General features: G+C 51.5%; 1 protein-coding gene across 4 annotated transcripts in view; it reads left to right on the plus strand.

The window, feature by feature from the left end:
• PTK2B (protein tyrosine kinase 2 beta) overlaps window positions 1–27,688 on the plus strand; it is a 126,915-nt gene that overhangs the window by 95,143 nt on the left and 4,084 nt on the right. For 2 of the 4 annotated variants that reach the window (XM_082622196.1, XM_082622197.1), the window contains exons 6-27: window positions 5,412–5,474; window positions 5,675–5,729; window positions 6,171–6,311; window positions 6,741–6,815; window positions 7,391–7,492; window positions 8,232–8,349; window positions 8,712–8,751; window positions 9,181–9,227; window positions 10,134–10,184; window positions 10,740–10,837; window positions 11,583–11,667; window positions 11,896–11,996; window positions 12,239–12,354; window positions 14,010–14,110; window positions 14,290–14,379; window positions 15,502–15,706; window positions 18,800–18,908; window positions 20,370–20,435; window positions 21,074–21,199; window positions 25,718–25,864; window positions 26,091–26,126; window positions 26,490–26,514. In XM_082622196.1, the coding sequence (XP_082478322.1) occupies window positions 5,412–5,474; window positions 5,675–5,729; window positions 6,171–6,311; window positions 6,741–6,815; window positions 7,391–7,492; window positions 8,232–8,349; window positions 8,712–8,751; window positions 9,181–9,227; window positions 10,134–10,184; window positions 10,740–10,837; window positions 11,583–11,667; window positions 11,896–11,996; window positions 12,239–12,354; window positions 14,010–14,110; window positions 14,290–14,379; window positions 15,502–15,706; window positions 18,800–18,908; window positions 20,370–20,435; window positions 21,074–21,199; window positions 25,718–25,864; window positions 26,091–26,126; window positions 26,490–26,514 (1,997 nt within the window). The remainder of the gene's footprint in view (window positions 1–5,411; window positions 5,475–5,674; window positions 5,730–6,170; window positions 6,312–6,740; window positions 6,816–7,390; window positions 7,493–8,231; window positions 8,350–8,711; window positions 8,752–9,180; window positions 9,228–10,133; window positions 10,185–10,739; window positions 10,838–11,582; window positions 11,668–11,895; window positions 11,997–12,238; window positions 12,355–14,009; window positions 14,111–14,289; window positions 14,380–15,501; window positions 15,707–18,799; window positions 18,909–20,369; window positions 20,436–21,073; window positions 21,200–25,717; window positions 25,865–26,090; window positions 26,127–26,489; window positions 26,515–27,688) is intronic. The other 2 variants (XM_082622199.1, XM_082622198.1) reach the window with 2 other exon arrangements.

Here is a 27,688-nt window from a genome sequence, read left to right on the forward strand (position 1 = left end):
TGAACCTACATTTACACATAATGATTACTTGAAGCCCATAGTTTACCCTAGGGTTCACTCTTGGTATTGTACATTGTATGGGTTTTGACACGTGTACAGTGACAATGTATCTACCGTTACGGTATCTTAAAGAACAGTTTCACTGCCCTAAAGCTCCCCTGTGCTCCACCTATTCCTCCCTGCCTCCCCTCCCAAGCCCTGAAAACCACTCATCCTTTACTGTCGTCATATTTGGCCTTTTCCAGGATGTCATATAGTTGGAATCATACTTAATTAATTTTTTTTGTTGATTTACTGGAAGTGCTTTATTTTTTTATTTTGTTTGTGGTACGCAGGCCTCTCACTGTTGTGGCCTCTCCCATTGCGGAGCACAGGCTCCGGACGCGCAGGCTCAGGGGCCGTGGCTCACGGGCCCAGCCGCTCCGTGGCATGTGGGATCTTCCCGGACCGGGGCAGGAACCCGTGTCCCCTGCATCGGCAGGCAGACTCTCAAGCACTGTGCCACCAGGGAAGCCCCTTACTGGAAGTGCTTTATAAATGCCAAATATTTTCTGTAAATATCCCCCTATGAATTAAAGTGTGAAATTCATGGCCCACATGCTGGAGTACCCTCCCAGTCTGAGGAACCAAATAGCCTCCCCCTCACCAGAGACATCCAGGACTATTGTCCACTCCCAGCAGAGCCCCAGAACACTCTGACCTAAAAACTCAGAGTGAATGTGTAACCCAGCAGTAGTTAGCTAGTAACGGATAATACGTAAAGATTAGAGAAAGAACACTCAGCTTGTTTCAAAAGGCATTTTATCTCATAGTTGATTTATAAACGTTCGTGATAAGTTAATACTTGTATTGCTTTTCTTTACTTTCTGCTGTCCTTACCTGAGTGTCAGTCAGGGGCCTGTGCCTGCCCAGAGGCCCTGCTGTCCACCTGGTGTTTGCCAGTCACAGTGGCGGACCAGGCTGCGGAGAACCAGCCAGGCGCTAGAGGGCGCTCCGAGCAGGTGCAGCCTCATTCAAGGATGGCAGTCGGGGCAGGTTGGGGATCGTTGACAGCAGCTGAGACGGGCTTAGCACAGAAGATTGGGAAGATCAGCCTCAGGCGAGAGGGTCCATCTGATGAGGGCTGGTGACTGCTTCTCCCGGACATCTCAGTGATGTTCAACCGCTCCAGACATTAGGGACACAGATCACAGCACACTTGAGTGACTGGGCACCTTGGTCAAAAGTTACACAATACATGATCTTTAGTGCATGAGAGAAGGGCCATCAGTGATATAGGCAGGAAGCTGGATTTCTAGAGATTGGGATGGTGTAGATGTGTTATCTTCCTTTTCCCTAATAAAAAATTTTTCCACTCACCACCTCCTCAATCATTCTAAAATTGATATTATTTTTCATGCTTTTTAATTCCTCGGTGTTCATTTCCAAATTTGTTCACCTTTCCATTTAGCCAACCCCAATTTTTTTTTTTTTTTTACTAAGGCTTATTTAAATACCCCAGTCCTCAGAATTCTTTCATCCATCCTTAGTCTCAAAACTCATTCATTCATTCATTCATTATTGTAAACCAGGGGTGACATTAACAGACCGCTGTCACCTGGGACTGGGAAGCAGATGTCACCCCCTCAGTGGGTAGTGCATCCCCTCTGTCTGGAATACTCGCCTAGTACCCCTTTTCAGCCTGATAAACTCTTCTTTGTTCTGGCAGCTTTAGAAAATGCACTGAGCCAGGGTTGCCCGCTTGCCCTCTACATGCATAGAAAACCTCAGAGGACACCTGTGAAATGTTGGCAATAAACAGGGTGGCCCTGGGCTCTTCCTGCAGAGCCGCCTCAAGGGTCTTTCCACCTCGAAACCTTCCCCTTCCCTGTGCCCACCCCGCCCGTCCTACCCCGCAGGGATCTGCCATACTTACGCGGCAGGCACCGAGTGGTTCACATCCACTAGTCTGAAATCTATCAAACCTTGGAACTCAGGGTTGGTGCCGCCTTCACCTGGCACACGATGAGAGCACAGTACGTATTTGAATGAATGGATAACCCTGAAAGATCTCAATTCCTCTTCTCTGGTGGACACGTGCTAACATTTATTCTGTTAGAATGACATAACTGCGTGCAGCAAGCCAATTCGTTCAGTTACCTGGGAGTACATTTTGCAGCTCACTCAACCCGGGAGGAAATGCGGGTGGCTGTGCTGCCTGTTGTGGAAGCTGCACAGGCGTGCTCTGAGGTTTCCTACGAATGCGGAGAGCCGCAGGGAACACTGGCTCAGAAAACTTTCTAAAGCTGCCATGATTGACTGGAAATTTTAGATCTTAACTGCAAGTGCCTTCAGGTGGAAGTAGGAGGAAAATGATCTTCCATCCAGGGAAGAGCCCTGGATAAGTTCCTCGCGCCCTATAACTGAATGTCATCCCTGCTCACCTGTTGTCTGATTTCCAGAGTGCGGATCTGCCCTTACTCAGCTAGGACACTCCTCCAGCCTCTGCAGGCCCGCTCTGTGAGGCACCCGGTAGCAAGAAGTGGGGTTAGGGAAGAGCCACTCTTTCTAGTTTCCCAAGTTCTCCCCTTGGATCAGGTTCCCAGGGGTTCCCAGCCTCAGCAAGAGGGACATTTGGGGCTGGATAATTCCTTGTTGTAGGGGCCATCCTATGCACTGTAGTATATTTAGCTGCATCCCCACCTTTTACACACTAGATGCTGGTAGGACCACCCCTCATCCCAACCAGCTGTGACTAAAAAAAGATCTCCAGACATTGACAAATGTTTCCAGGCTGGGGAGAGGGTGCAAAATTGTCTCTGGTTGAAAACCACTGAACTAGACCATTGGAAGGTCATACACTCAGACCACATTTAGTCAGGCCCTCCTACTCTCACATTTACTGAATTGTGCTTTAACGTTATACGATTGGTATTTACCAGAATTGCAGCAGGAGGAAAAAAACCATGAAACTGGCTTCACATTTTTTTGGTAGAATGAGTGTTACGACTATTAGTTTTCTTTCAATCAGTGGTTTTTCATACTTTTTAATTTAAGAAATGCAGTCCTTGTTTTATGATTAATATTATCTCCTGATGAGCTAAGCACTTGGTGAGGTTTTCTGTCCACTACCCTGGCTGCCAGGACAACCAGCCCAAGCCACAGATTGGCACATTTTTAATCTCATTTACCTCATTGCCTGGTTTCTTTCTTACTCTATTTTGTTTAAATATGTTTCAAAACTGTATCTTAGGGACTTCCCTGGTGGTCCAGTGGTTAAGACTCTGGGCTCCCAATGCAGGGGGCACGGGTTCCTTCCATCCCTGGTCGGGGAACTGAGATGCTGCATGCCACACAGCACAGCCAAGAAAACCCCAAAAAGAACAACAGCAACAAAAAATGGAAAAAAAAAAACACTGTATCCTTGCATCTTTTCTTAGAAGGAGATAGACTAGAAATACATTTCAATATTGTGAAATATAATTCAACAATATTTACTGAGCTGTCATTAAATATTATTACTCCTTGAAACTCATTTTAATGTACTCGTCTTTGATTCTAGAAGAGAAATTTTATATGAAACTTTTTGTCTTTTGCTTTCCCTCCATTCCAACTGCTGGCCTTTGAAATAACTGGCCCTGCCCCAGCTGGAAAAAAACACTTGTCTTCCTGTACCCCTCTCACCACAGAGCCAATTTTTCTTTCTCATTCTTACTTTGCATCACTTTTTGTCATCTGAGTGAAGCAGTTGAAGTAATTGAGGACAATGCCCTGGTGTGTGTGTGTGTGTGTGTGTGCGTGCATGCGCGTGTGTGCATGTGTGTGCGTGCGTGTGTGTGTGTGTTGGGGACTATAAGAAGAGAGCGGACCATAATGAAGAGAGAAGTGATGATAAAAGATTTGCCTTCAAATATATGGCATCTAAGAAAGGATTAAAGTTAGTCTCCGTAGCTCCAGGGGCCTAATGAGAGGACGGGAAAGGAAAGAAGAACTTTCTACACAGGGGAAACGTGTAGCCATGAAGGAGGCCATCCCAGCAGGGAGTGAACCCAGAAAGCTCGTGCATTACGATGGTTTGACTAATCTCACTGCCTTACATTTTTTTTCAGGTAAAAAGGGTAATACCTGTTCAATGTGGAGTATTTGGGACATGTAGAAAGGGGGAAAAATGACTAAAATTATTTGAAATTTCATTAACCAGAGATAACCTCCATTAGCAGGGTAGATCCAGTCAGGTTTTTTCCAATGCATTTTTTTCTCTAAAACTGAGACCATAATTATTAAAAGATAACTACTTCTCTTCATTGACAATATATTCAAAGACACCATTTATTCAAAATTGTTACGGACATAGCGCTACATGTTTTAAGTGTTTATGGGAGATCTCTTCTATGATTTCATGCTTTAGATATTCTTCTCAATCCCATGATTTGAGAATGTTTCCCTAGCTTTTCTTCTAGTTTTAAAATAGTTTCATTACTCACATTTTCCCCTTTAATCCGTCTAGAATAAATAGTTAGCATAAAGTACGAGGTGAGGATCTAACCTTACTCTTTTCTAAACACTGTGAATTATGTAAATTTATTGCTTTTGAATCATAAGTTGCTTTCCCCTCTCTGCTTATGGTATCTGTAGCTTAAAACTATTCCCAGATGTGCACGAGGACACCCGGGCTAAAGTAACACTGAGTTACTCTAATGTACAATCAAGAGTGGGACAATGTCTGCAACCGTTGAAGAAACTACTAGACACAGTGATCCAAGCAGGGAAGGGAGGATAACACAAATGGGGACATTGGCTATTTGATCTCCACTTAATTGTTATAAATACATAATACATAAAAAAAATCTTCATCAAGACTACATTTTAAGAGAAAATGGGACTTCAAGAATATGTAAAACAAATTAATAGATGTCACCCCTGGTGGTAGGATTATGGATTAATTTTATTTTCATCTTCTGTTCCATAAATTCTAAAGTTTTCCTGTGTACTATTAATACATTTAACAATTATTTACATATACAGAGATAGCAAATGAGGGAAAAGGAAATCACAAAGGGAACCCAAAGCCTAAAGGTGGAGGTAGGTGTTCCTTAGCTGACAGGTCAAGTGTTGGCAGCCTTGGGTCATTTAGTTTTAGAGGCCACTGGTAGAAGCACCATCTTGCTCCTCTGCCCAACAACCGTGTAGTCCCAGAGCTGGGCCCCCCAGAGCACAGCTGGAGTCTTTTCTAGGAAGGAAATGTGTGGGTTTTCCTTTTCTTCATGGTTTTCTAAATATCGAATTTTTCGACTCTCCTAACTTTTCCCTCCCAGTGGTTCCCAATGGAACAGGGGAGGGGGCTTCTAGGCCAACGTGTGGGCATTGGGTGACCCAGCTCCGATGGCCCCATTCCCCAGCCATCAGCCTCTCCGTGGCTTCTCTCTCTCCAGGCGGTTCTTCAAGGACATGCCCCACAACGCACTGGACAAAAAGTCCAACTTCGAGCTCCTGGAGTAAGTCCTGGGACCGGCCCCAGCCTCTCCTCCCTTCCTCTCCTGCTGCCCTGCTCTTCCTGCCCCCCCTATACGCCCCCCCAAGACCACAGCCAGGAAGGACCTGTCTCCCTGGTCCTCCCGCCTTTCCCTGATTGGCCAGAAGTCCTGGGTTGGGGATGAAAGGGAGTCAAAAGCTGCTTTTCTCCCCCATCTTTCAGGAAAGAAGTGGGGCTGGACCTGTTTTTCCCAAAGCAGATGCAGGAGAACTTAAAGGTGAGGAAACCAGTGGGTAAGCAGCTCAGAAAGACTCCCTGTGTGTCTCCTTTGTGTCCCCGCAAGGACTAGAGCTAAAGGGATGGGGCTGGGGGTAGTCGGGGAAGCCAGGGGTCTGCACTGCCTTGGGCCATCTGGACCCAGGACCGCTCCATGCATCCAGCGGGCCCTTTCTGTGGCTGGGAATCAGGAAACATGGCTCTAGTTCCACATCAGAGGCCAGTTAGCTTTGTGGCCTGAGCACTGGGGATGCTGGCTCCCCTGGCTCCCTCCCAGGGCCATGGTAAGCTCCCTTGAGACAACAGATGTGCACTTTAGGTAAGACATCACCACTGCCCTCGTGGCAGAGGCCTGGGGGCCATCCTGCAGCAGCAGGCAGGCTTGCGATGAGATCGTAAGGGAAGGAATCAGGCCCCGCTGACCCCTGACCCTCTCCCCCAGCCCAAGCAATTCCGAAAGATGATCCAGCAGACGTTCCAGCAGTATGCCTCGCTCCGGGAGGAGGCGTGCGTCATGAAGTTCTTCAACACCCTTGCAGGCTTTGCCAACATCGACCAGGAGACCTATCGCTGTGAACTCATTGTAATGCCACGCTCTCTTTATTCTCTCCCTGACCTGAATTCCAGGCCTCTCAGGCAAGGGGGCCATGAAGGCAACTCGGTGGCGGGGTTGGGGGGAGGAGGGGGGTGCGCGGGACGTGCCGAGAAGAGGCTTTGCTTGCTTGTAAGTTCTGTAGCATCAGGGCCTCCCTAATGTATCCGAAAATGCAACTAATGCTAAGCCACTTGCCTGACGAAGGCAACTGAAATCTTGGCTCCAACTCTGGGAGGTGGGCCGTGCTGGCAGGGTGCTGGGAGGGGGGTAATCTGTATGGCAGGGTGCGGTTAGGATGGAAGGAGCTGGAGGGCCCGGGAGACAATGGCCCGTGTCTAGCTTAGTGAGCTGTTTTCAGATTTCTGAAATATGGGCAAGCAGAGCTGGGGCAACAGCCCATCTCTCCTTTGATTCCAGCAAGGATGGAACATCACTGTGGACCTGGTCATTGGCCCTAAAGGCATCCGCCAGCTGACAAGTCAAGATGCAAAGGTAGAGACAGGTTGGGGGCAGGCCCCACCCAGCCCCGGGCAGAGCCATCTTCCCCTTTCGGCTGCCTCGTACCCTGGCCTGCCCTGTCGGTTCTTCCTCCCCCACTGCTGAGAGCTGTGGAGAGGGTGTTTGGGATAACAGCATGGGGCAGAGGGTTCTTTACCTCCCTGTGACTGTCCCCTGCACAGAGGAGGGGGTCAGGGCTGGTTTAGGGGGGACGGCAAGAGGGAAGGTCACAACTATTGTTCTGGCTCAGATGAAAGAGTTGCTCTTTCAATGGCAAAATGGGGTAATCATGCCCCCGGGACTCAGAAGGCCTGGGTCCAGCCCTGGCTCTATCACCAACTTGGCGTACGACCTTGGGCAAGCCCTGACTCTCTCCAGGCTAATTGTTTTCTTCTGCAAGGGCTTGGGCTAGATGATTCTCCTTAATCATCGTTGATTGCCTCTTCATCCCCTTGAGAGACTCCAGTTCTCAGTTCTTTCTTGGGCCCCATCCCCACACCATCCTGACCAATCTGCATGGCCTGATCCCAGGAATGAGATGGTCTGAAGGGCCCCCTCCTTCCCCACAGCCCACCTGTCTGGCCGAGTTCAAGCAGATCAAGTCCATCAGGTGCCTCCCGCTGGAGGAGGGCCAGGCGGTACTGCAGCTAGGCATTGAAGGCGCCCCTCAGGTGAGCATCTCTGGGCACCCGGAAGCTTGGAAACATTGGGAACGGCTGCGGGCGGGGAGCTCCTGCTCAGGCCAGCCTGTCTGGGGCTTCCCTGACTGCTGAGATCTTGTTAAGAAAATGGTACCTAGTTCTTAGACAAGGTAGCAGGATGATGATAAATTAAAGAAACTATCTCAGGAAGCAACGTTATTGTCAAAAATGTCAAGAAAGAAGTTGTAGGAGATTGGGGGGGGCGGGGAGCGGGGGGTAAAGTGATCAGAAATCAAGGTATGGATCAGAGGTCTAACTTTGAACAAGTGACAATGACTCAGAATCAAGACCTTGGGGCCCCAGGGCTTTTTGTGGGTGGGGGAATCAGAGAGACCTCAGGCTGTGAACAGTTTGTCTGTCTCTCCTTTCATCCGTCTGTCCCCTGCCCCACCCCCTCCCTCCTCCCTTCTCTCAGTTTCTGCTTTTGCATACTGAGCACCTCCTAGGTACAAGGCATGAGCTATGCCCTGAAGGGCCAGAATAAGCCAACCTGGAGCTGCCCTCCTAGAGTGTAGGGTGGTCAGTTGGGAGAGGTGATGAGAGCGCCCTCTGGTGGCGGTGGGAAGTGCAAGCTGAGCCCCAGGAGAGGGGCTGATGGCGTCCAGGCTGGGGGTGGGCAACAGTGTCCTGCAGTTTCTTCTCCAGTCCCTTGGGGTAGGCTCTAGCCAAGGCTCTGGGGTCTCATCCTTGGCTGGTCTCTTCCCTGCAGTCCTTGTCCATCAAAACCTCCTCTCTGGCAGAGGCCGAGAACATGGCTGACCTTGTAGACGGTTACTGCCGGCTGCAAGGGGAGCACAAAGGCTCCCTCATCATTCGACCCAAGAAAGGTGTGTTTCCACTTGAAGATAAATTGGACCAAGGGCGGCATGGGGGCTGGCTTCTAGAGGAGAGGATTTGTAGTCCCGGGAAGATCAAAGCTATTGCCGGAACATGGCTGGTCCCTCCTCTTTGGGGATGGAGTCAGAAAGCAGAGGTCAGGCTGGAACACTTGACAGTGGCAGAGGAAGCCTGAGAGTTTCTTCTACTAAAAAGATTCCAATTCAGGCCAGACGCCTACCCAGCTTCCACTCCGACTTTCAGGGGCCACAGAAAGGCGGGAGGCGTGTCCCTAGTGTTGGCCCCTAGGAGCAGTGCAGCCAGGACCCTGTGTCCCTGACTCCACCTCCCCCTCCTCCTCGCCTCTCCCCAGATGGTGAGAAGCGGAACAGCCTGCCCCAGATCCCCACACTGTGAGTACGCCCGGAAGGCGGGGAACTGGCCCCACACTCAGCCTGTGTCTTCCCAGGAAAGGCAGAACAAACAGGGAGCCTCCCTGCCATGGTTTCTGGTTTCTGGGCCCCAGGAGAAAATGCTGGAACCCCAGCATTTCACAAGTGGTGATTTTTCACCAGTAAATTTCTCCCAGAAAATTCATACAGGGATATCCCTGTGTCCTAATGCCACCTGGCATCATCTTTAGTGGGGGAAGGGGGTGGTATTGTTGCTGTTCCCTCCCTCCTGCCCCCTGGCTGCCTGGGCTGTGCTCCCAGGTTACTGCTGTGAGGACAGGCTGCTTCTCCAGGCAGGGTGGGTGGGAGAGAGGGGGCTGAGGCTGCCCTGGGGGAGCATTGCCAGACTCTGAGCTCACTTGGCTCCTGCCCTCCCATCTCCCCCTATAGAAACCTGGAGACTCGGCGACCCCACCTCTCAGAAAGCTGCAGCATAGGTAAGCCTGCCCATCTGCCGTCCTCTGCCTGCGCCCAGAGCCTCTCTTCTGCCTGCTCTTGTGACATCATCAAGTATTCCCTCAAAGTTGCAGAAAAGTGAACTTCCCCCATGCCTGCTCAGTGACAGCTTAAAATATCATTAATCATAACAGTTAATCTATGTTGGGCAGCTAGTATGGGGCACCGTGTTTGTCTTGGTCAGCTCAGTCTCCATAACAAAAACCACAGGCCCAGGGGCTTAAACAACAGATACTGATTTCTCACAGCTCTGGAGGCTGGAAGTCTAAGGTCAGGGTGCCAGCATGGCTGGGTCCTGGTGAGGGCTCTCTTCCTGGCTTGCAGACAGCCGCCTTCTGTGTGTCCTCACATGGTGGAGAGATGGAGAGATCTGGTTTCTCTTCCTCTTCTTCTAAGGACACTAATGCCATCATGGGGGCTCCACCCTCATGACCTCATCTAAACCTAATCGCCCCCCAAAGGCCCCAGCTCCAAATATCATCACACTGGGGATCAGAGCTTCAACATAAGCATTTGGAGGCGGGGGGGACACAACATTCAGTTCATGACAGCGTTAAATACATAATAGGTATTATTTTATTTAATCTTTGCATTCCCCAGAAACATTCATTTCACAGAAAGGGAAACAGATTAAAGGAGACGAACCAACTTGCCCCAAATAACAGCCATGAGCAGCAGTGAGCAAGGACTCAGGCCGAGGTCCCTGGGCCCTGTGGCCACTCTGAAATGCAGGTCAGGAGCCCAGTTCTTGTCTGGCTCCTCCCCACACCCCTCCTGGTGATGTCAGCTTGGTTCCACTGGCCTGCACGGGGGAGCCCCACACCTGGCTCCTGGTGGTGCCCCCTGAGGCATCTTGCCGATGGGGTGTCCTCCTTCCGTCATTCCAGAATCAGACATCTATGCAGAGATTCCCGATGAGACCCTGCGAAGACCAGGAGGTAGATCCCTGACTGCCCCACCCACCCCTGCACGTCAACCACAGCCAGGGCCCTGGGAAGTGACATTTGGGGACACATGTGACACCAAAGGAGGACTTTCTTTCCTTCCTTTTTACTCTCCCACGTGTGCCTCAGACAAGGACAAAGCTGAGTGAGGCATCTTTGATTTTGAAAGTGGAGATCATTGTTTATATCCCCACACCATCGAACTTTTGTGTGCCCTGGGGAGGGGGGCGGAAGGAATCTAAGCCTGTGGATATGGGACCCAGCCTTCAGAGGGAACAACTCTTCCCCTGTCTGAGACAATGAGACCTTCTAGATCCCCTTTCCCAGCCCAGCCCCTGGATCCTGGCTGAGGGGTTGGCAGGGGGGCGGGTGGGGCAGGTCTGGTAACACCTAGGCAGGAGGGGGCGGAGCCTGGTGTTAGAGCCTGCAGATGCTCAGATGCCCAGGGATGCAGGTGCGCAGATTCCCGGGGATGCAGACACTCGGATTCCCAGGGGTGCCAGCTGGTTTCTGCACTCCAGGACTCTCTCGCTTTCTCCACCTGTGCAGGCCCACAGTATGGCATTGCCCGGGAAGATGTGGTCCTGAATCGTATTCTTGGTGAAGGCTTTTTTGGGGAGGTCTACGAAGGTGTCTACACGAGTCACGTGAGTTCCAGACTCTTCCCTGACACTCCTCCTCTGCTTTTCTGTAGAATGAGAAAGGAGCTCAAATACTCTAGAGTTGGAGGTGGCTGCCGTGGTGTGTGGATCTTCCCCAACTTGGTCTTTGCAGTATTTATGAAATACACAGGGAGTGATGAAAACAAGATTCATTGCCAAGAAAGGCAGCAATAGCAGGGATCCAAAGAGAGGCGGCACCTGCCGGGGGGTGACCGACTCTTGGTGGGAGAGCACAACGGGGAGGTGCCATGTAATGCAGTTGTGAGAAAAGGAAGGGTGGGATCTGAGGCCGCCGAGGGGGCGGGACAAGGTTTGCCTTTGTGGTTGTGCTTCTACCAGGCCTGGGGGAAGAGCCGGAGCAGAGGAAAGGGGCAGCACAAATGTCAAAACCAATGATAAAGAGAAAGAGACCAGGACGCCATGTCTGACAATGACCTTGCACGTGCCCCAAACAAGCCTGCTGACTCTGGGCAGATCACGTGGCCCCTCAGGCTCCATGTCTTCATCTGGACAGCCCAGGGCTCGAGGGATCCGATCTCGAAAGTTCTTCCAGTCCTGATCAGGAAGAATGGGGTGGGGAGGGGTGGAGAGGAAGAGACAGAGGAAGAGCAGGCTTTGTGGAGACCCAGACGCCCAGACATCACCTGTTTCCCCGTGGGAAGGCCGTAGGAACGCCGGGGAGGGAAGTGCTGGGCGGGATTGAGGGGCCCTGGACACACTCTCCTTGCAGAAAGGGGAGAAAATCAACGTGGCTGTAAAGACCTGCAAGAAAGACTGCACTCTGGACAGCAAGGAGAAGTTCGTGAGTGAGGCAGGTAGGCGTCCCCGAGGAGGCCCCCAGACAAGGATCTGGAAAAGGCCCCGAGACTATGCAAACCCGGAGGCAGGGAGGGCCCGGAGCGAGAGCCGGGAGGCCACGGACGGCACTGGCGCCCACAGGGGCGGAGGGTTGCGCCGCTGTCTCCAGGTTGGACCAGCCAAGCCCGATTCTCACCTTGGACCTTAGAAGGGCTCAGGCCCGTCTCTCTCGCCGCCACTTTCAGTGATCATGAGGAACCTGGAGCACCCGCACATCGTGAAGCTGATCGGCATCATTGAAGAGGAGCCCACCTGGATCATCATGGAGCTGTACCCCTACGGGGAGGTGAGCTGGCGGGGGCCGAGGAGGACCCTTGCAGTGACGGCTGGGCTGCAGTGGAGCAGGGCCTCGGGGGGGCGGGGGATGCGCTCAGAGCCAGGGGGCCCTTAACTCCCAGCTGAAAGAGCCCAGAGGCCGTTTGGAGAGGAAGTTGCCAGACAGTCCTGCCGCCTGGGTGTGCCCTCCCCTCCCCACCAGCTCCATGCCCCGGCCGGGCAGGGTCCTCAGGGCGTCTTCCCTTCCCGCAGCTGGGCCACTACCTGGAGCGAAACAAGAACTGCCTGAAGGTGCTCACCCTTGTCCTGTACTCGCTGCAGATCTGCAAGGCCATGGCCTACCTGGAGAGCATCAACTGTGTCCACAGGTGGGGCTGGGCAGGGGCGTAGCCTGGAGAGGTTGGAGTCAAGCAGGGCTTTGTAGCTGCACAGAACAGGGGTGAAGGCCTGGCTTTGGTCCGGCCTGTGTGCCAGTGTGATCACCTTCTCTGAGCCTGTCTCCTCCTCTGAAGAGTAGAACAGCAGTATGTTCCTCCCAGGATTGCTATTAAGAGGAGATCTGAAGTCCGAGGTGTCTGCTTGTAACTCAGTCCCATCTAGGCCGCCTCCCTGGGGGTCCAGGAAGTCACTTCCCTGCTTGCTTCTCGCTTGCTGTCCTCCAGCAGTTCCATCTGGTGGCACCTGGCCAGGCAGGAGAGACTGGGTCCTGGCAGCGCTGGTATGATCTTGGGGTCTGGGCCCTGCCAGCCCAAGTGGCTGGCACTGCCCTGGTCCCTGGCACCTCCAGGCTGCCAAGACCAATCCTCCAACTGGCTGTGGAGCTGGCCCCTTCTCCACCCGGCTTTGTCCCCATTCCCTCAAAGGAGGCCCCTGCCATGGGGAACACGATCCCCTGGAGGAGACAGACGGGGTGCCCTCAGAGCCCTGGGGTGAGCGGGTGAATTCTTCAATCCAAGCCCATCGACCTCAGATAGGTGGCCGTATGGGTGACGCTACACAAAGCTATGTCGGGGGATATGAACATTCATTCATTCATTCACCCACTCATGCAACTAATATTATCGAACCCCTACCATGGGCCTCCAGCCACTGTCCTAGGCTCCGGGATGGAGTCATAATCAAAACAGACAAAAATCCCTTTCCTTGTGAAGCTCATCTTCTAGCATCTTCTAGGGTGAATGGTCATGGGGCAAAGGTGGTGGGATCCCAGATTTGCAGCTTTGTGTGAAGTTGTCGTGCTTTGAAGTCATCTTTTCAATAATAAAGAGAAACGGTAGGGTGTGGAGCCTGCCCAGGAGAAGCAAGAGATGAGCCAGTTTGGGGCTAGAAGTGATTCCGGGAGCATGAGGTAACTGAGTCAGCGAGGGCTCCTGGTGGGGTGAGAGCTCAGCTCTGGGCTGATGCTTTTCCCAGCCGGCCAACTGCTGGGCACGTTCCACCAGCTCTCTGCCCTGGTCTCCTCCTCCGTACCAGGGTTCTGAGGGTCTCTGTGTCACGGCTCAGGTGTGTGTAGTCTTTGGAGGGTCCTGGCTAGCCCAGTGCTCCCTGGAAGTGAGCTGTGAGCGGCTGCTGGAATCACAGAACAAGAAGAGGTGGTTAATTGTGACCAGGAGAGTGGCTGGGCTTCTTCCCTGAAGAGTCAGCAGGGTGACGGCATCCCCGGCAGAGGGGACAATACAGGCTGCAGGGCGGTGACTGGAGCAAGTCTGGGGAACCGAGACAGGCTTGGAGGTGGAGACGTGAGAGAAGGGGTGATGGGAACAGGGCTCAGCAATGAGATGGAGGAAGACGACAGGCATGTGTGTGGCAGGGCCGGTGGGCCAGCCGAGGCTCCCGCCTGAGCTGGGCTGCAGCCAGACGGCTCGTGGGTCCAGGAAGGACCGACCGACAGAAGCTGCCCGATTCTGCTCCGGAGGCCGGGGCCCTGAAGCTCTCTTCTCCTTTGCTTCTCTGTCCATCTGTCTGTCTGTCCCCCTGAAGCATTCTCAACGGACTCATCCGTGCCTTTGCCTCTTCCCTCCAGGGACATCGCTGTCCGGAACATCCTGGTGGCCTCCCCCGAGTGTGTGAAGCTGGGGGACTTTGGCCTCTCCCGGTACATTGAGGATGAGGAGTATTACAAAGGTGAGGTGCAGGTGGTGTTACGGCTTTGTCCCCTGGAGGGGTCGCTGAAGCCAAAATCCCCCCAAAAGGTGACTGTTAGGCAAGCCCAGGCCAGCAGTCTCTGGAGAATAGGCTGCATTTCTGGATAAATCTGGATCTCCCTCTCTAGTAACTACTGTAAACCCTTTGTCCACCCAAAGCCTCTGTGACGCGTCTCCCCATCAAATGGATGTCCCCCGAGTCCATTAACTTCCGCCGCTTCACGACGGCCAGTGACGTCTGGATGTTTGGTGAGTGGACTTTCTGGAGGGCGTGGAAAAGTGTTCGATTCTCACCTCCGTGACCAGGTTAAGAGGGGGCACAGCAAGCAGCGGTCGGGGCCCCCAGGTTCTGTTTTGCTGCAGCCACTGAGAAGTCCCAGAAGTGGGGAGGCCAGTGGTGGGTCGGGGGTGACATGGGCTAAGGGCCAGCCTGGGTTCATCTTCCCAGAAAAGGCTCCTGAGATGAGCATGTGCTCCACTAACCAGCCCCGGGACCAAGGTGGGCCACCCTGGAGGGGATCCTCAAAGGCAAAGCTGAGGTTTTCTCCGAGAAGGAGGTGCAGGGTGAGGTGAAAGCAAAACCAGGTGACAGATGGACAGCCGCTTACAGAGCACACAACCGTGTAGATTCTCCCTCTCAGGTCCCCAAAGCCAGCCCAGTAAAATCTCATTATTATTCTTCCCATTTTCCAGATGAGGAAACTGAGGCTCAGGCGAGTCAGGGGCTTGCCCGTGATCACATAGGCAGCAAGCATTGGTGCTAGGCTTTGAACACCAGCTTTCTTTCTTTTTTTTTTAAAATTAATTTCTACTGGAGTATAGTTGCTTTACAATGTTGTGTTAGTTTCTGCTGGACAGCCAAGTGAATCAGCTATACGTATACATAGATCCCCTCTTTTTTGGATTTCCTTCCCATTTAGGTCACCACAGAGCCCTGAGTAGAGTTCCCTGTGCTATACAGTAGGTTCTCATTAGTTATCTATTTTATACATAGTAGTGTGTATACGTCCCAACTGACATATATACCAGCTTTCTGTTGGAGGTTCCACCCACTCCTAAGAGAAGGCACTAGTGGTCCCAATGACGTGCCTTTGATGGTCCCCTCCTCATCCCACAGACCCTAACAGCTCCGTGTGGAAGGGGCCGGGGGGGTGGGGGGATTAGTTCGCTTATGGATGCAGGTGATTGGTCCCTTGGTGGACCGCCGTATGAGCAAGATCCCAGGGATGCTATGGGGGAACGAGGGAACGTGGGGCGGTCCCTGGCAGGCGCGGAGTGCGGACTGCCCGGTTGTTCCTGGGGAGGGTGGGCTGCCTCTCTAGGCAAGAGTCCCCCCAGCAGGGGCCCTGAGACCTCTCCTCCCGCCCTCAGCCGTGTGCATGTGGGAAATCCTGAGCTTTGGGAAGCAGCCCTTCTTCTGGCTGGAGAACAAGGATGTCATCGGGGTGCTCGAGAAGGGGGACCGGCTGCCCAAGCCTGACCTCTGCCCACCCGTTCTCTACACCCTCATGACCCGCTGCTGGGACTACGACCCCAGTGAGCGGCCCCGCTTCACTGAGCTCGTGTGCAGCCTCAGGTGAGCAAGGAAGCCGGAGGGGGGTGCAGGCCCGGGGCCCCTGAAGAGCAAGTCTCCTCTTCAATAGCGCTTACAGGTTTACAGCATCCTTCCTTAAACAAGATGCAGCCGGCATCCTGGTCCCCTCCGAGGGAGGAGGGAATTCAGGCTCAGCTAGTGACTCAGTGCCCAAGGCATGACAGGTGGGGCTGGGACTTGCCCCGGGACCACCGCCCCCCTCATCCCACCCCCTGGCCAGCACAGCACCATGTGTCCAAGCGGAGTTAGCCCATCCTCCCAGTGGAGGAGGCCTTACAGAGGCTCAGTGCTGTGTCAAAGGCAGGAGCCTGAACCTGAGTTCACTGTCAGATATGAACTCAGAGACGCAGAGTGGGGTCAGCCGCACCATCTCACATCTCTTAACCGCGAGCACAGGGCGTTGCTCCTAGTATGTGCCCAGAAAATATATTTTAGGTTTGAACTCAAAGGCTGCATCAGACTTTCACTGCAGTGCCTGTGCTCTTTGCTGAGGTTTGGGGTGCATCTTACAGGCACCCAGCCTGGGCAAGGCACCTGCTTCCCTGGCAGCACCCCTGTGCCTTTCCTCTGCCTCTGATTGTTCCCCCCAGACAGCAGGGAAAGGAGTGATTTTTGGCTGTGAAGACAGTGACAAGGCGTCCCCTCTCCCTTCTGAATGAAGCACTGGTGGTTTGAGGGTCTGATCCTTCTCAGGTGCCCAAGAGCCATTACCCCCGGGTGCTGGGATGTCCTTGGTGAAGTTTGCTGCTGGAGAGCCTTTTAGAGGGTAATCCTGTTTCCTTGGTGGCCCGCCTGCCACCAGTGCCCCCTTGGGTGGTCTGACTTCTTTTATCATCCTTTAGGGCAAGGGTCAGCAAACTTTTTCTACAAAAGGTCAGATAATAAATATTTGTGGTTTTGCAGGCTATACAGTCTCTGTTGAAACTACTCAACTCTGCCGTAGCTCGGAAGCAGCCGAAGACGATACATAAAATGAATGAGTGTAGCTGGGTTTCAGTGACACGTTATTTGTGGACACTGAAATTGGAATTTCATGTAATTTTGACATGTCCTAAAATATTTTTCTTCTTTTAATGTTTTTGAATCATTCAAACATGTGAAAACCATACTTAGTTTAAAGCTACACAAAAATAGGTAGGGAACCGTATTTGGCCTTGTGGGCCTAGTTTGCCGGCTCCTACGTTAGGGAACCTAGTGTTTAATTAATGTTAAATACTGCAGCTTTAAACACTGTTGCCAACATGTGGGCATTGTTTTCAGAGAAAGAAAATAGCCCCCAAAAACTGTCTTGTGGGGAGGAGCCCCAGGGGGAGGCTGGGAACCCCAGGTCCAGGCAATGGGAAATATACTGCATTTGTTTGCGGGCAGGGCTCCAACACAGTCTGCAAGACCTCCAGCTTAGAAGGCCTCTCTGTTCCTGACTCTCTCCTCATTGACGCTTCTGATTAATTCTAGACTCATCTGTTGGTCCCTCATAAGGGAGATTTGAGAAGCCAAAGGGTTCCGGGAGAAAAGTGTTTGAAAGACGTAACTTGAGGGGGTCAGAAGCTCTGGGGTCACAGGGTCTTCATTCATTCTGGAGGCTTGAGACATGTGGGGAGCCTCTCAGATGACCCTGATGACCCCAGGGTACCTCCCTCAGGCCCCAGCCTGATGGTCCTCCATTGGAGCTAAGAAAGGATTTCATGAGGGCTTCCAATCTTTGGGGGTAGGAAGAACCCTCTTAATGTTGAATTTTGAGAACTCTTCCATGTAACATACACTTTTAGAATCCACTGATTGACAGAACGCAGTAAGCCATATAATGAATTTTTTATTGCACACAATATAATGCATATGCATCTGAAAACACAATACCAAATATTATATATTTAGTAGTACTGTTAAAAATTATTAAAGAAGGGGCTTCCCTGGTGGCGCAGTGGTTGAGAGTCCGCCTGCCAATGCAGGGGACACGGGTTCGTGCCCCGGTCCGGGAAGGTCCCACATGCCGCGGAGCGGCTAGCTCCGTGAGCCATGGCCGCTGAGCCTGCGCGTCTGGAGCCTGTGCTCCGCAACGGGAGAGGCCACAACAGTAAGAGGCCCGCGTACCGCAAAAAAAAAAAAAAAAAAAAAAAAAATTATTAAAGAAGACAGTTTAAGTGATACAGACAAACTTTATTTAACACTCCATGAAGTGGCAGTCTCCGTGCCCAAGGGCCAGAGTGCAAAATGGGGTGGAAGTCAGGACACTTTTATAAGATAAAGAATAAGGAACAAGGAAGAGAAAAGCAGAGAATAAATAGAGAACAGGAAATACGTATAGAGCCCAGAGCTGGTTTGGCGTTCGGGTTGGCCAACTGGACGGTACTTTGTTTCTGGTCAAGCAGAGCGTTTAGAGGGACACGAAAGTTATCCTCATTTTGGCTTGCTGATGTGACCCCCTGGGCAGGAGCGGCTCCATCTTGGGCTTAGACATCTATTTCAACAGCACATAATACTTGTCTACAGACAGTGCTTGGTACACATGTGAACATGAGGATTCACGGACCCCCTGTCATTATTCGAGTCCTCTGAGGTCTGGGATTCCCAGGTTGGGAACCACTGGATTGGGTTAAAAAGGCAAGAAGCATGCACTTAGCTAGTCTGGGAGGGAATCCACAACCCTTTCCCATGAGCACACACCAGGAATGCATGGGTGGGAGGTTTAATGAAAAATAGGAGATGTAGAGCAGGGGCCTCTGACATGAGGTTGTCTGGGACATCAGAAAGCTACACAGGTGGTCAGTGCCTATAGGAGGGACAGGAGGGCAAGAGGCATGGGGACATGGGCAGGAGACACACTCACACTGTCCGGTTGGGCTAGGACTCGTTCTCCGAGGACTTTTCCCCACCCTGGACCCATTCTGTGATCCTCCCAGCCTCGGTGAGGGGGGCTGCAGCATCCGTATTGCAGCCTGTCTCTGAGGGGTCTCCCCAGTGCATTCTGCAGAGGACATGGGAATGGAATCCGGACTGTGGTGGAGCACAGAGAGGAGCCCCCCGTAGCATTTTTGACCCTGTTTCTCTCTCCTTATCTGACCTGACTCCCGGCAGTGACATTTATCAGATGGAGAAGGACGTCGCCATAGAGCAGGAGAGGAACGCTCGCTACCGACCTCCCAAAATCTTGGAGCCCACAGCCTTCCAGGAGCCCCCACCCAAGGTGAGCCAAGCCCTGGCCTCACTGGCCCCGTGAATCACAGCAGAGCTGGGCCCCTGTGCGGCCCCTCCCAGGCCTGGCTGCGTAACTCCCCTCACAGCGTAGGTAGGATCGCACCTTATGGTCCTCTCAGCCCTTCAACCCAACCATCCATCAGCGCATCGGCAGATGGAGTCTGAGACCGCAAGAGAGCAGGCACCTTGTGGGACGGCTGCAGCAGGGGATCACCCTGGAGATGTTTCCCTTGAGAGACTGGAGCACTTTTCCTTTTTGTGTTTTTACCCTTGAGGGTACATGATGGGGAGCATCCTTGGGCTCCTGAGGTCCAGCCTCCAATGTCCATGGCATCTCTGGGCACAGGAGCCAGTGCCCTGCGCCCTGCTATTAGGTGGGTGGGTTGCAAGGGACCATGCCTGTAGTAGTCAGCTCGGGGTGCCATACAAAGCACCACAGACTGGACGGCTTAAAAAACAGACAGCGTGGGGGCTTCCCTGGTAGCGCAGTGGTTAAGAGTCCGCCTGCCAATGCAGGGGACACGGGTTCGTGCCCCGGTATGGGAAGATCCCACATGCCACGGAGCGGCTGGGCCCGTGAGCCATGGCCGCTGAGCCTGCGCGTCCAGAGCCTGTGCTCCGCAACAGGAGAGGCCACAGCGGTGAGAGGCCCTCGTACCGCAAAAAAAAAAAAAAAAAAACAGCGTGGAAGCTGGGAAGTCCAACACCAAGGTGCTGGCAGATTCCCGTCTGGTGAGGACTCTCTTCCTGGCTGGCAGTTGGCCACCTTCTCGCATGTCCTCACACAGTGAGGAGAGCGAGCTCTGGTGTCCATTATTATCATTATTATTGTTGTTATTATTAGGACACTAATCCCATCATAGGGGCCCTACCCTTGTTACCTCATCTGACCCTGATTACCTCCCAAAGGCCCCACCTCCAAATACCTTCACACGGGGGGTTAGGACTTAAACATATGAGTGTGGGGGGGAGGGGCGACACTCAGTCCATAACAAATCCCTATGGATGCAGGGCCTTTGTCACTGTCCCCCTTGCCTGCTGTGCCCTGCGCCTTCCCGCAGTCAGGCCCAGGCAGTTTTCGTCCCCTCGGTGAAGCTGCTGTGGGTGCCTGAGCCTTCTATGATCTACCTCTGGATGTCGGTGGCTCTTGAGTGCTAATTTGGCAGGCACTCCCACATCCACGGAGGCTACACACAGAGATCAGTAGCCCCTCCCATTAGCGGGAGCCCCCAGGAGGGCAGAGAGGCTGGCCTCTTTGTACCTTCCCATCACTCAGTAGAAACAGATGCGCAGTTAGTGGACGCATATGATTTTAATGATAACTTTGTTCCTCATCTTCTTCATTCTGAACGAGCCCGACCTGTTTCCTACCTGATATTCCCCTTGGTGAGCTGTGCTCACTCAAGGAGAGAGACACAGGGACTGACTCATTTCTGTGTTCTCTCTCCAGCCCAGCCGGCCCAAGTACAGACCCCCTCCACAAACCAACCTTCTGGCACCCAAGCTGCAATTCCAGGTAAACATGTAACCAGAGGGCTGGGGAAGTTCAGGGCCATTTCTCATCTCGGTTCTTCCTGAAATTCCATCCTCATGCCTTAGAGGAGCAGTAGTCACCTGTTCGGGCAATGGAGACCACCTGCATTGGCTCTTCTTGGGTACCCAGAAAAGAATTAACATACCCTGTATGATGTTTAAACATACCCTTTTGCGATGTTTAAAATAGTGGGGTTTTTTTTAAGGTGTGTATTATATATACACATACCTGTGGGTTAATCATATCTGTCAAATTTGTAACATGATGATGGAATATAGCTCCTTTCTGAAGAGTCCTGAAGGAGGAGACGTACTCAGTAGGTCAGGAACACACATGGACCCATGGTATGCACCACGTCATGGGGAGGGCGGTTGGATGGAAGAGAGACCACCGTGTCTGTGCTGACTTCTAGCCAAGAGCCGTATATGTCGCTCCGCCGTGTCTCCCAAACGGGGCCAATGAAACGCCCACGCCTTGTTCTTTATTAGCTCCTGGAGAGCCAGTCCTGTTTCTCCCATGGAGCTCTTGTATCGTTTCTTTGTGCTCATGTTTGTAGCAGCTAATTGTCGACCTTCTTGCCTTGTCCCTGTGCCTGGTGCTTCTTTGCTTCTCCTGAATAGGTCCCTGAGGGTCTGTGTGCCAGCTCACCCACGCTCACCAGCCCTATGGAGTATCCATCTCCCGTAAACTCTCTGCACACCCCACCTCTCCACCGGCACAATGTCTTCAAGCGCCACAGCATGCGGGTAAGAGGGCTCTGCATGCTGGGTCCCAGCCAGGACCGAAGAGACTGCTAGAGGGAGGTACCTGGGATACAGGGAACCCCATGTCCTCGGGCTCAGGAGGTGCCCTCCATGTACCAGTCAGGCCACTGAGGGGCTCTGTGACTCCCTCTCCTCTGTGAGCACATCAGAGTTAAGGGGCCAAGCCAGGTGCTGCTCTTCAGGACACCAGCTGGACCCAGACCTGCCCCATCCCTACTCTGGTACTGTGGCAAAGGATGTAAAATCTTCCCCCTTCCTTCAGCCCTGGTGATAGTGTGAAAGCTCATGGGAAGAGGGCAATCAAGCCTGATGGTGCCAGAAAAGTAAAAGATCCTGGAGGTTCCGCCCCGCTCTGCCCTTCCTGTCTGATTGTTGTGGTTGCTCAATCTCTCCTCGGTCAAAGGAAAGGCTTCCTTGTGGCTGCCACTGCTGCTGCTTTGTAAAAGTTGCTGCTGTACGAGAAGGAGCTTGGGGGCTAGTGTGGGGCTAAGCCACACCCTCCCCAGTCACCTCTTTGTTTTCAGCTGCCAATGAGGCCCTGAGTATTTTGTGGACTAGCTTCTAATTGTCTTGTTAAAAAAAAAAAAAAAAAAGCACCTTTGCCTGTCCACTTGTAACTTGTCCTCACCCACCTTCTCCTTCAATACAAATGGTCCCTGTGGTCAGTTGCCATGAACACTTGATATACTCTACTAAACGGAGTCTTGATATGTGACATAACAGACTAAAACCCTTATTATTTTAACTCTAACTCCATTACCATGCATGGTATTTCAGGCTCACTATATAAGACTCTAAAAATGGAGGGGAAACTACATTTCTATTATAATACATTTACAAAATGTGGGAAAGTATGCTGAGATATCCTGTGCCGTTCTTCTTAATTTAGTAAAACTTTGAAATGATTCAGATAACTTCGAATTCTAGGCAGTGAGATCTTAGCGGAATCAATATTCCCCTGACCTAGCTCATTTTTCTCTTTTACATTAATTTAACCAATTTATATCTTAGCATATACTTAACGATAATAAAACTGCATTTTTAAGCACGCACTATCATTTAGGCAGTGTTCAATTCCTCCACTCTCCTGCCCTTGACTCTTTATTCATAATTAATTGAGTTTTAGTGAGATTGGCTTTAAAATGTGTCCTTTCAGTAAGAAAGTATTTTGTACATTTGAGGGATGGCACTGCCTTTATCTAACCCCTGACTCACTGTAAGGACTTGGTTCAGTTCCGTAAAGACAGACTGTGCGGCAGGAAAAAAAGACCTTTTCTGTCAGGGGTTTAGAAGTACTTGCCACAAGGAAAGTCTGCCTAAAAGAACATAATGAGCATTTCTTAAAATAAGCAAAAAAAAAAAAAAGTTAAAAACATAAACTCCATTTTATGGTATACATCAGAAACATCGAGAAAGCCTCTTCCAGGCAGAAGAACGCTGAAAAGGTGTAAGAGGCTCCCTGCAAAGCATCTGAAAGCATTTAACAAAAATCAGAGATTTCTGTTCCCACAAAAGCAATTTTTCTACTGACTAACTCTATTGCCTGACTCATCTGAGAATCTGTGGCATTCCACACCAGTCAGGATGGCAGCAATCTGCCTCTTGAAGACCTCACAATTGAGGTTTAAAATAATACTAGAATTCAATAAACAGCACTTTTCTGAAGGGACACTTTGCTGGGCTCTGTCCCAGGCTCTGAAGGGAGAACTGCCTTCAGTGAGCTTACCATCAGCCAGAAGGAACAGGGGAGGTGCATACTCGCCTGAAACGCCAACCAGGCAAGCTGTGAGTGGCTCACAGAGGTACGGCGCAAGTGCAGTGGGAGTTCAGGGGGAAACACGACTCTTTCCAGCTACTCTTCTGCAGTAGAGTAGTGGATGGGGAAGATTCGGAGGGGAAGATACTGGGATGCAGGGGATGAAAGAGGCAGAAGCATCAGTTGGAGCCAAGACTGAGTGATGGGAAACCATAGGATGAGTGCAGGAGCTGTTTTTCTAGAACAAGGAAGGTGCGTGTGGAGGTAGAAATAAGACTGGCAGGATGGGGGGAAGCCAATTCATAAAAGGTGTCAAAGCTTATCAGAGTCTTTTTAAAACACCACAAGGACCTGATTTCTCTTAAAAATGACCAGCAATGTAAGCATTCATTGCCTGATAAAAACACCTGAGGTATACTTCAGACAAGTAAGCCCTGAAGAGGTCCAGTTTAAAAAAACAAAAAATCATTCACGGGCTTCCCTGGTGGCACAGTGGTTGAGAGTCCACCTGCCGATGCAGGGGACACGGGTTCATGCCCTGGTCCAGGAAGATCCCACATGCTGCGGAGCAGTTGGGCCCGTGAGCCATGGCCGCTGAGCCCGCGCGTCCGGAGCCTGTGCTCCGCAACGGGAGAGGCCACAACAGTGAGAGGCCCGCGTACCGCCAAAAAAAAAAAAAAATCATTTGCTCCTTGAGTGTTATGAGACAACTGGAAGACATAGGAACATATCTACCAATGCATGTTAAAATATTTGGTAAGGTGGTGATCAGGCCTGGCGCATACTAGACATTTGAGCGGTAGGAATCTTCTTTTGGCAATTACAAAACTACACAGTGTTTTCTTGAGTCTGGCAACTCCTTCTACTGGTATTTACTCTAGTCTTCCTCAGTCCGTACATTTTTCTTATACCTGGAGATTCCTAACTCTATCTTCCGAATGTTTGACACTTAGTTTCTATTTGTCACTATTTGTCACTAGCCTACGGTAGACATGCCATTGTGTTTGCAGGTGTTGGCATTTAACTGACGATATTTACAGCCTTAAAATCCCCTCATTTGGGGGCATCAGCTGTTGTGAAGTAAATCTTATTTATTTTGATCTATTCTATGATTATGAAATACTCTTATGTTCTGAAATTTGTTTTACTAAAATAAGATCTAACTCAGTAGCTCTCAACTCCAAGGGGACATTTGGTGACATCTGGAGACATTTTTGTTAAACAACTGGTGAGGTGCTGTAGGCGTCTAGTGGGTGGAGTTGCTGTAAGCATCCTACAGGGTACAGGAAATCTTCCTCCCGATAGTGAATTATCTGGCCCCAACGTTAATTGTGCTGAGGTTGAGAAACCCCGTTCTACTATTGGTTACTTGGACCCATGAGAACAGGGACACTGCATATTTAACCATCACTGCCCTCCCAGCACCCAGCTCCATCCCTGCCACATAGTAGCTGCTTAATAAACAGTTATTGAATAGAGCAATGAACAAAGAATATTTCAGCAAGAAAATAAACTTATGATGAGAAGTATTGTTAGAAACTGAGCAGTAATTGTAGCTGAACAAGCCTAGGAGAAACATACCAATGTAACTATTTTCAAACTGTGTGTTATATTCAAGTGTGTTTTAGAGACTTTGGTGGGATAATCTTTTTTAGAGGCTTGGCAGAGACTCTGCCTTGCTAAAGTAGACTGAGAATAATTTTTAGCATTTTATGTAAGTGACTTGTATGTAAACTGGCCAGTTCAAAGGAAAGGATCTGAGTGGCTTGTCAACCTGAATGTCATGGAAAAGTCCCATGCGCCTGGCAAAGGCCACCCCAGGATTTATGCAATCAAAAGAATGCCAATAACACTCCTATGTCCAGGAGACCCAAGTAATCTTGTGCAGCAGAAAAAAAGCAAGCCAGTTTAAAGGGACTAAGCAGATATTTATATAAATGAACCCTGGGGAAGATTGAGGGAAGAGAATTAATAGGAAAACATGCAACACCTTCTGTTTAAGAAATAGCAGGTAGAACTATGAATAGATCCAAAGTCCCACAAATGAGTTAAAACAGGGTTAGATTAATAAAGCTAGGGAGAGGAAGCATTTATTGCGTATCCATAGATCCTTATTTCTTTAAATTGTGTTCTTCACTTTATCTCTTAGCTCATGCATTTGTTTTAACCTTTGGTTAAATAACCCAAGCTACTTTCTTAATAAAGAGTATATTGTAATAAAGAGGCATGATCAGATGAGTGCATGCTGTCGCCCCTCCTCTCGGGTCCCACCCCCCTGTGGACAGCTTTGGGGGAAAACACACCACTGCTCCTCGAAGCTTCCAGACCTGCCACCGCGGTCTTAGGTGGCGGTAAGGGCCCAAGGCTTCCCCGAGGGCTGGCTTTGCTTTTCCAACTGTACTAAGTGATAGCAGCCATGACAAATGCCAGCTGAGAAGATACTATTAGGACAGTTATTTGAAAAGAAAATGGTAGTGACAGATCATGTGATCGTTTGAAAACAATGCCTGTTAAACTATGTGTGCTTGGGTTTGGCATTTCACTGACACACAGGCGTGTGTTTGACGGACCCACAAATAACTGTCTGCATAGATGGCTGCAGATTTAAGGACAACTTTACAAGAAAAAAGCAGCTGGTGAGGCCAAGGCGTGTGGCTCCCACAAAGTTCTTCGGAGGGTCGTCCCTCCTGGGTGTGGGGGCTGGACTCACTGTGTCCTCTCCTGTCTCCCCGCTGTCCTCCCAGGAGGAGGACTTCATCCGACCCAGCAGCCGAGAGGAGGCCCAGCAGCTGTGGGAGGCTGAGAGGCTCAAGATGCGGCAGCTCCTGGACAAGCAGCAGAAGCAGATGGTGGAAGATTACCAGTGGCTGAGGCAGGAGGAGAGATCCCTGGTGAGCAGCCGCCAAGCCGGTGGGGGGTGGGGAAGGGACGCATTCCCTGCCGTGCTGCTGGGCACATTCCGATAACCGCGCTCCCCTGGGAGAGATGTCCAGGCCGTCGTGTCATTCTGTGTCCCCTTTCACCTCCCCAGCTGGCTAGAGTGAGCGCTCTCCATTCATCCTTGGGGGTTTTAGTTCTAGAATCCTAAGTCCTCTGCTTTGGTTTCCTCCCCTGCAGGACCCCATGGTTTACATGAATGACAAGTCCCCGTTGGTAAGTCACCGGGAGGTCTCTGCCTTCGGGGGAAGGCCTGGGAGGGCCTGGCAGTCAGCGGGACCCCGGCTCCAGGCCTGCCCATCTCTTCCTTTCTGCCTTTCACCTCGGGAGCACGTCTTTCCCCTTCACCCTGATCTCCACAGGCTCCTTCCCTGAGCTCACACTTGAGCTGCACCCTTAGCGCCGCCTTCCTCGGCCACAGGGCCCTCAGGTCGCTTCCGGTCAGGAGGTCCCCAGGTCCTCCTGCAGCTATGATCTCTAAACCTCTAAATGGACCCCTGGGGGTGGGGAACAGGCCAAGGAGGGACGTGGGTGGTCCCAGGGCCGCATCAGTGACCTGTTCTCTTTCCTTCCTTCCAGACCCCAGAGAAGGAGGTCGGCTACAGTAAGTGCGAGCACCCTTACTCTTGGTGGGAGTTTCCTCTTAATATCTTGTGAGCAGCCGCCATCCCTGCCCAGGGCAGAGAGCGGCAAAGGGAGTGTGTTTGCAATTGGAAGAAACGACTGCCCTGGCTGAGTTCAGAGTGTGCAGAGAAGCGCAGTTTGGGAGTTGAGATCCACCACCTCCCACCCTCCACCCCACCCCATCCCCCTCCGTCTGCCGCCCCAGCCGCCTGTTCCCACCTCTCTGGGTGGCTGCATTTATTTGGAGGAGTTGGTGATCCTATCTCCCACCCACTCCGTTGGAGGCTCTAAAGTAGCTCCACCGTCTCTCCCAGGCGACGCTGCTCCTCCCCGGGCCCCAGGGACAGAAGAGAGAAAGAGGGCGGGGCCCACTGAGCCCGCAGGGTCTTTCCTGGAGCCTAAAGACCCTCTGCTGCAGGCTGGCCAGGTGGAGCTGGCAGTGAGCCAGGCTCTTCATCACCATGGGGTGGGGGGGACTGATGACGATGGTGATGGTGACGATGGCAGCGACCAATGACAATGACAAGCACTGGCCCAAGGTGCTGAAAAATGTCAACTCGTTTAATCCCACAGCAGTCCTTCCTATATGACAGGTACAATTTCTTACTATGCCCATTTTATAAAGGACATGAAACAGGAACAGGAAGGTCAAGTGACTTACCCACAGTGATTAGCAGAGCTCAGATCTGCTCAGATTTGAGCCCAGGCAGTCTGGCTCCTGCAGGGCCCCTTGTGAGCGAACCCTCCCATTTGACAGAAGACAGTTAAGGGCCTGGGACTGTCAGTAAGCTGCCCCAGGTCACCCAGCTCCCTGGTGGCAGAGGTGAGAGTGGCCCCAGGTGTTTTGATGTCTACTTCAGGCAGCTGCACAGGGCTTGTGTGTGCCTTTGCTCATCAGAGTGGGGGGAAAATAGCAGGCTCCTTCTACCAGTTCACTTCCTGGACCCCCCAAATGGTCAAAGCAGACAAGAGGGAAGCCTCACACATCTACTGCACAGAGGCTGTTGCACCTGGGTGGGGCTCCACGGACACCTGCTGCCTGCAGAGTGGGCTTCTCCCTCATGACTGTCAAGGTCAGGGTGTCGGGGCCCAGGGTGCAGCAGCCCCGAGGCTGGAACACCCCCTGCTATCCACTCCATCTCTGCGTGACTTTG

Source organism: Mesoplodon mirus (assembly GCF_964341445.2).
Source record: "Mesoplodon mirus genome assembly, chromosome: 1".
Lineage (NCBI taxonomy): Eukaryota > Metazoa > Chordata > Mammalia > Artiodactyla > Ziphiidae > Mesoplodon > Mesoplodon mirus.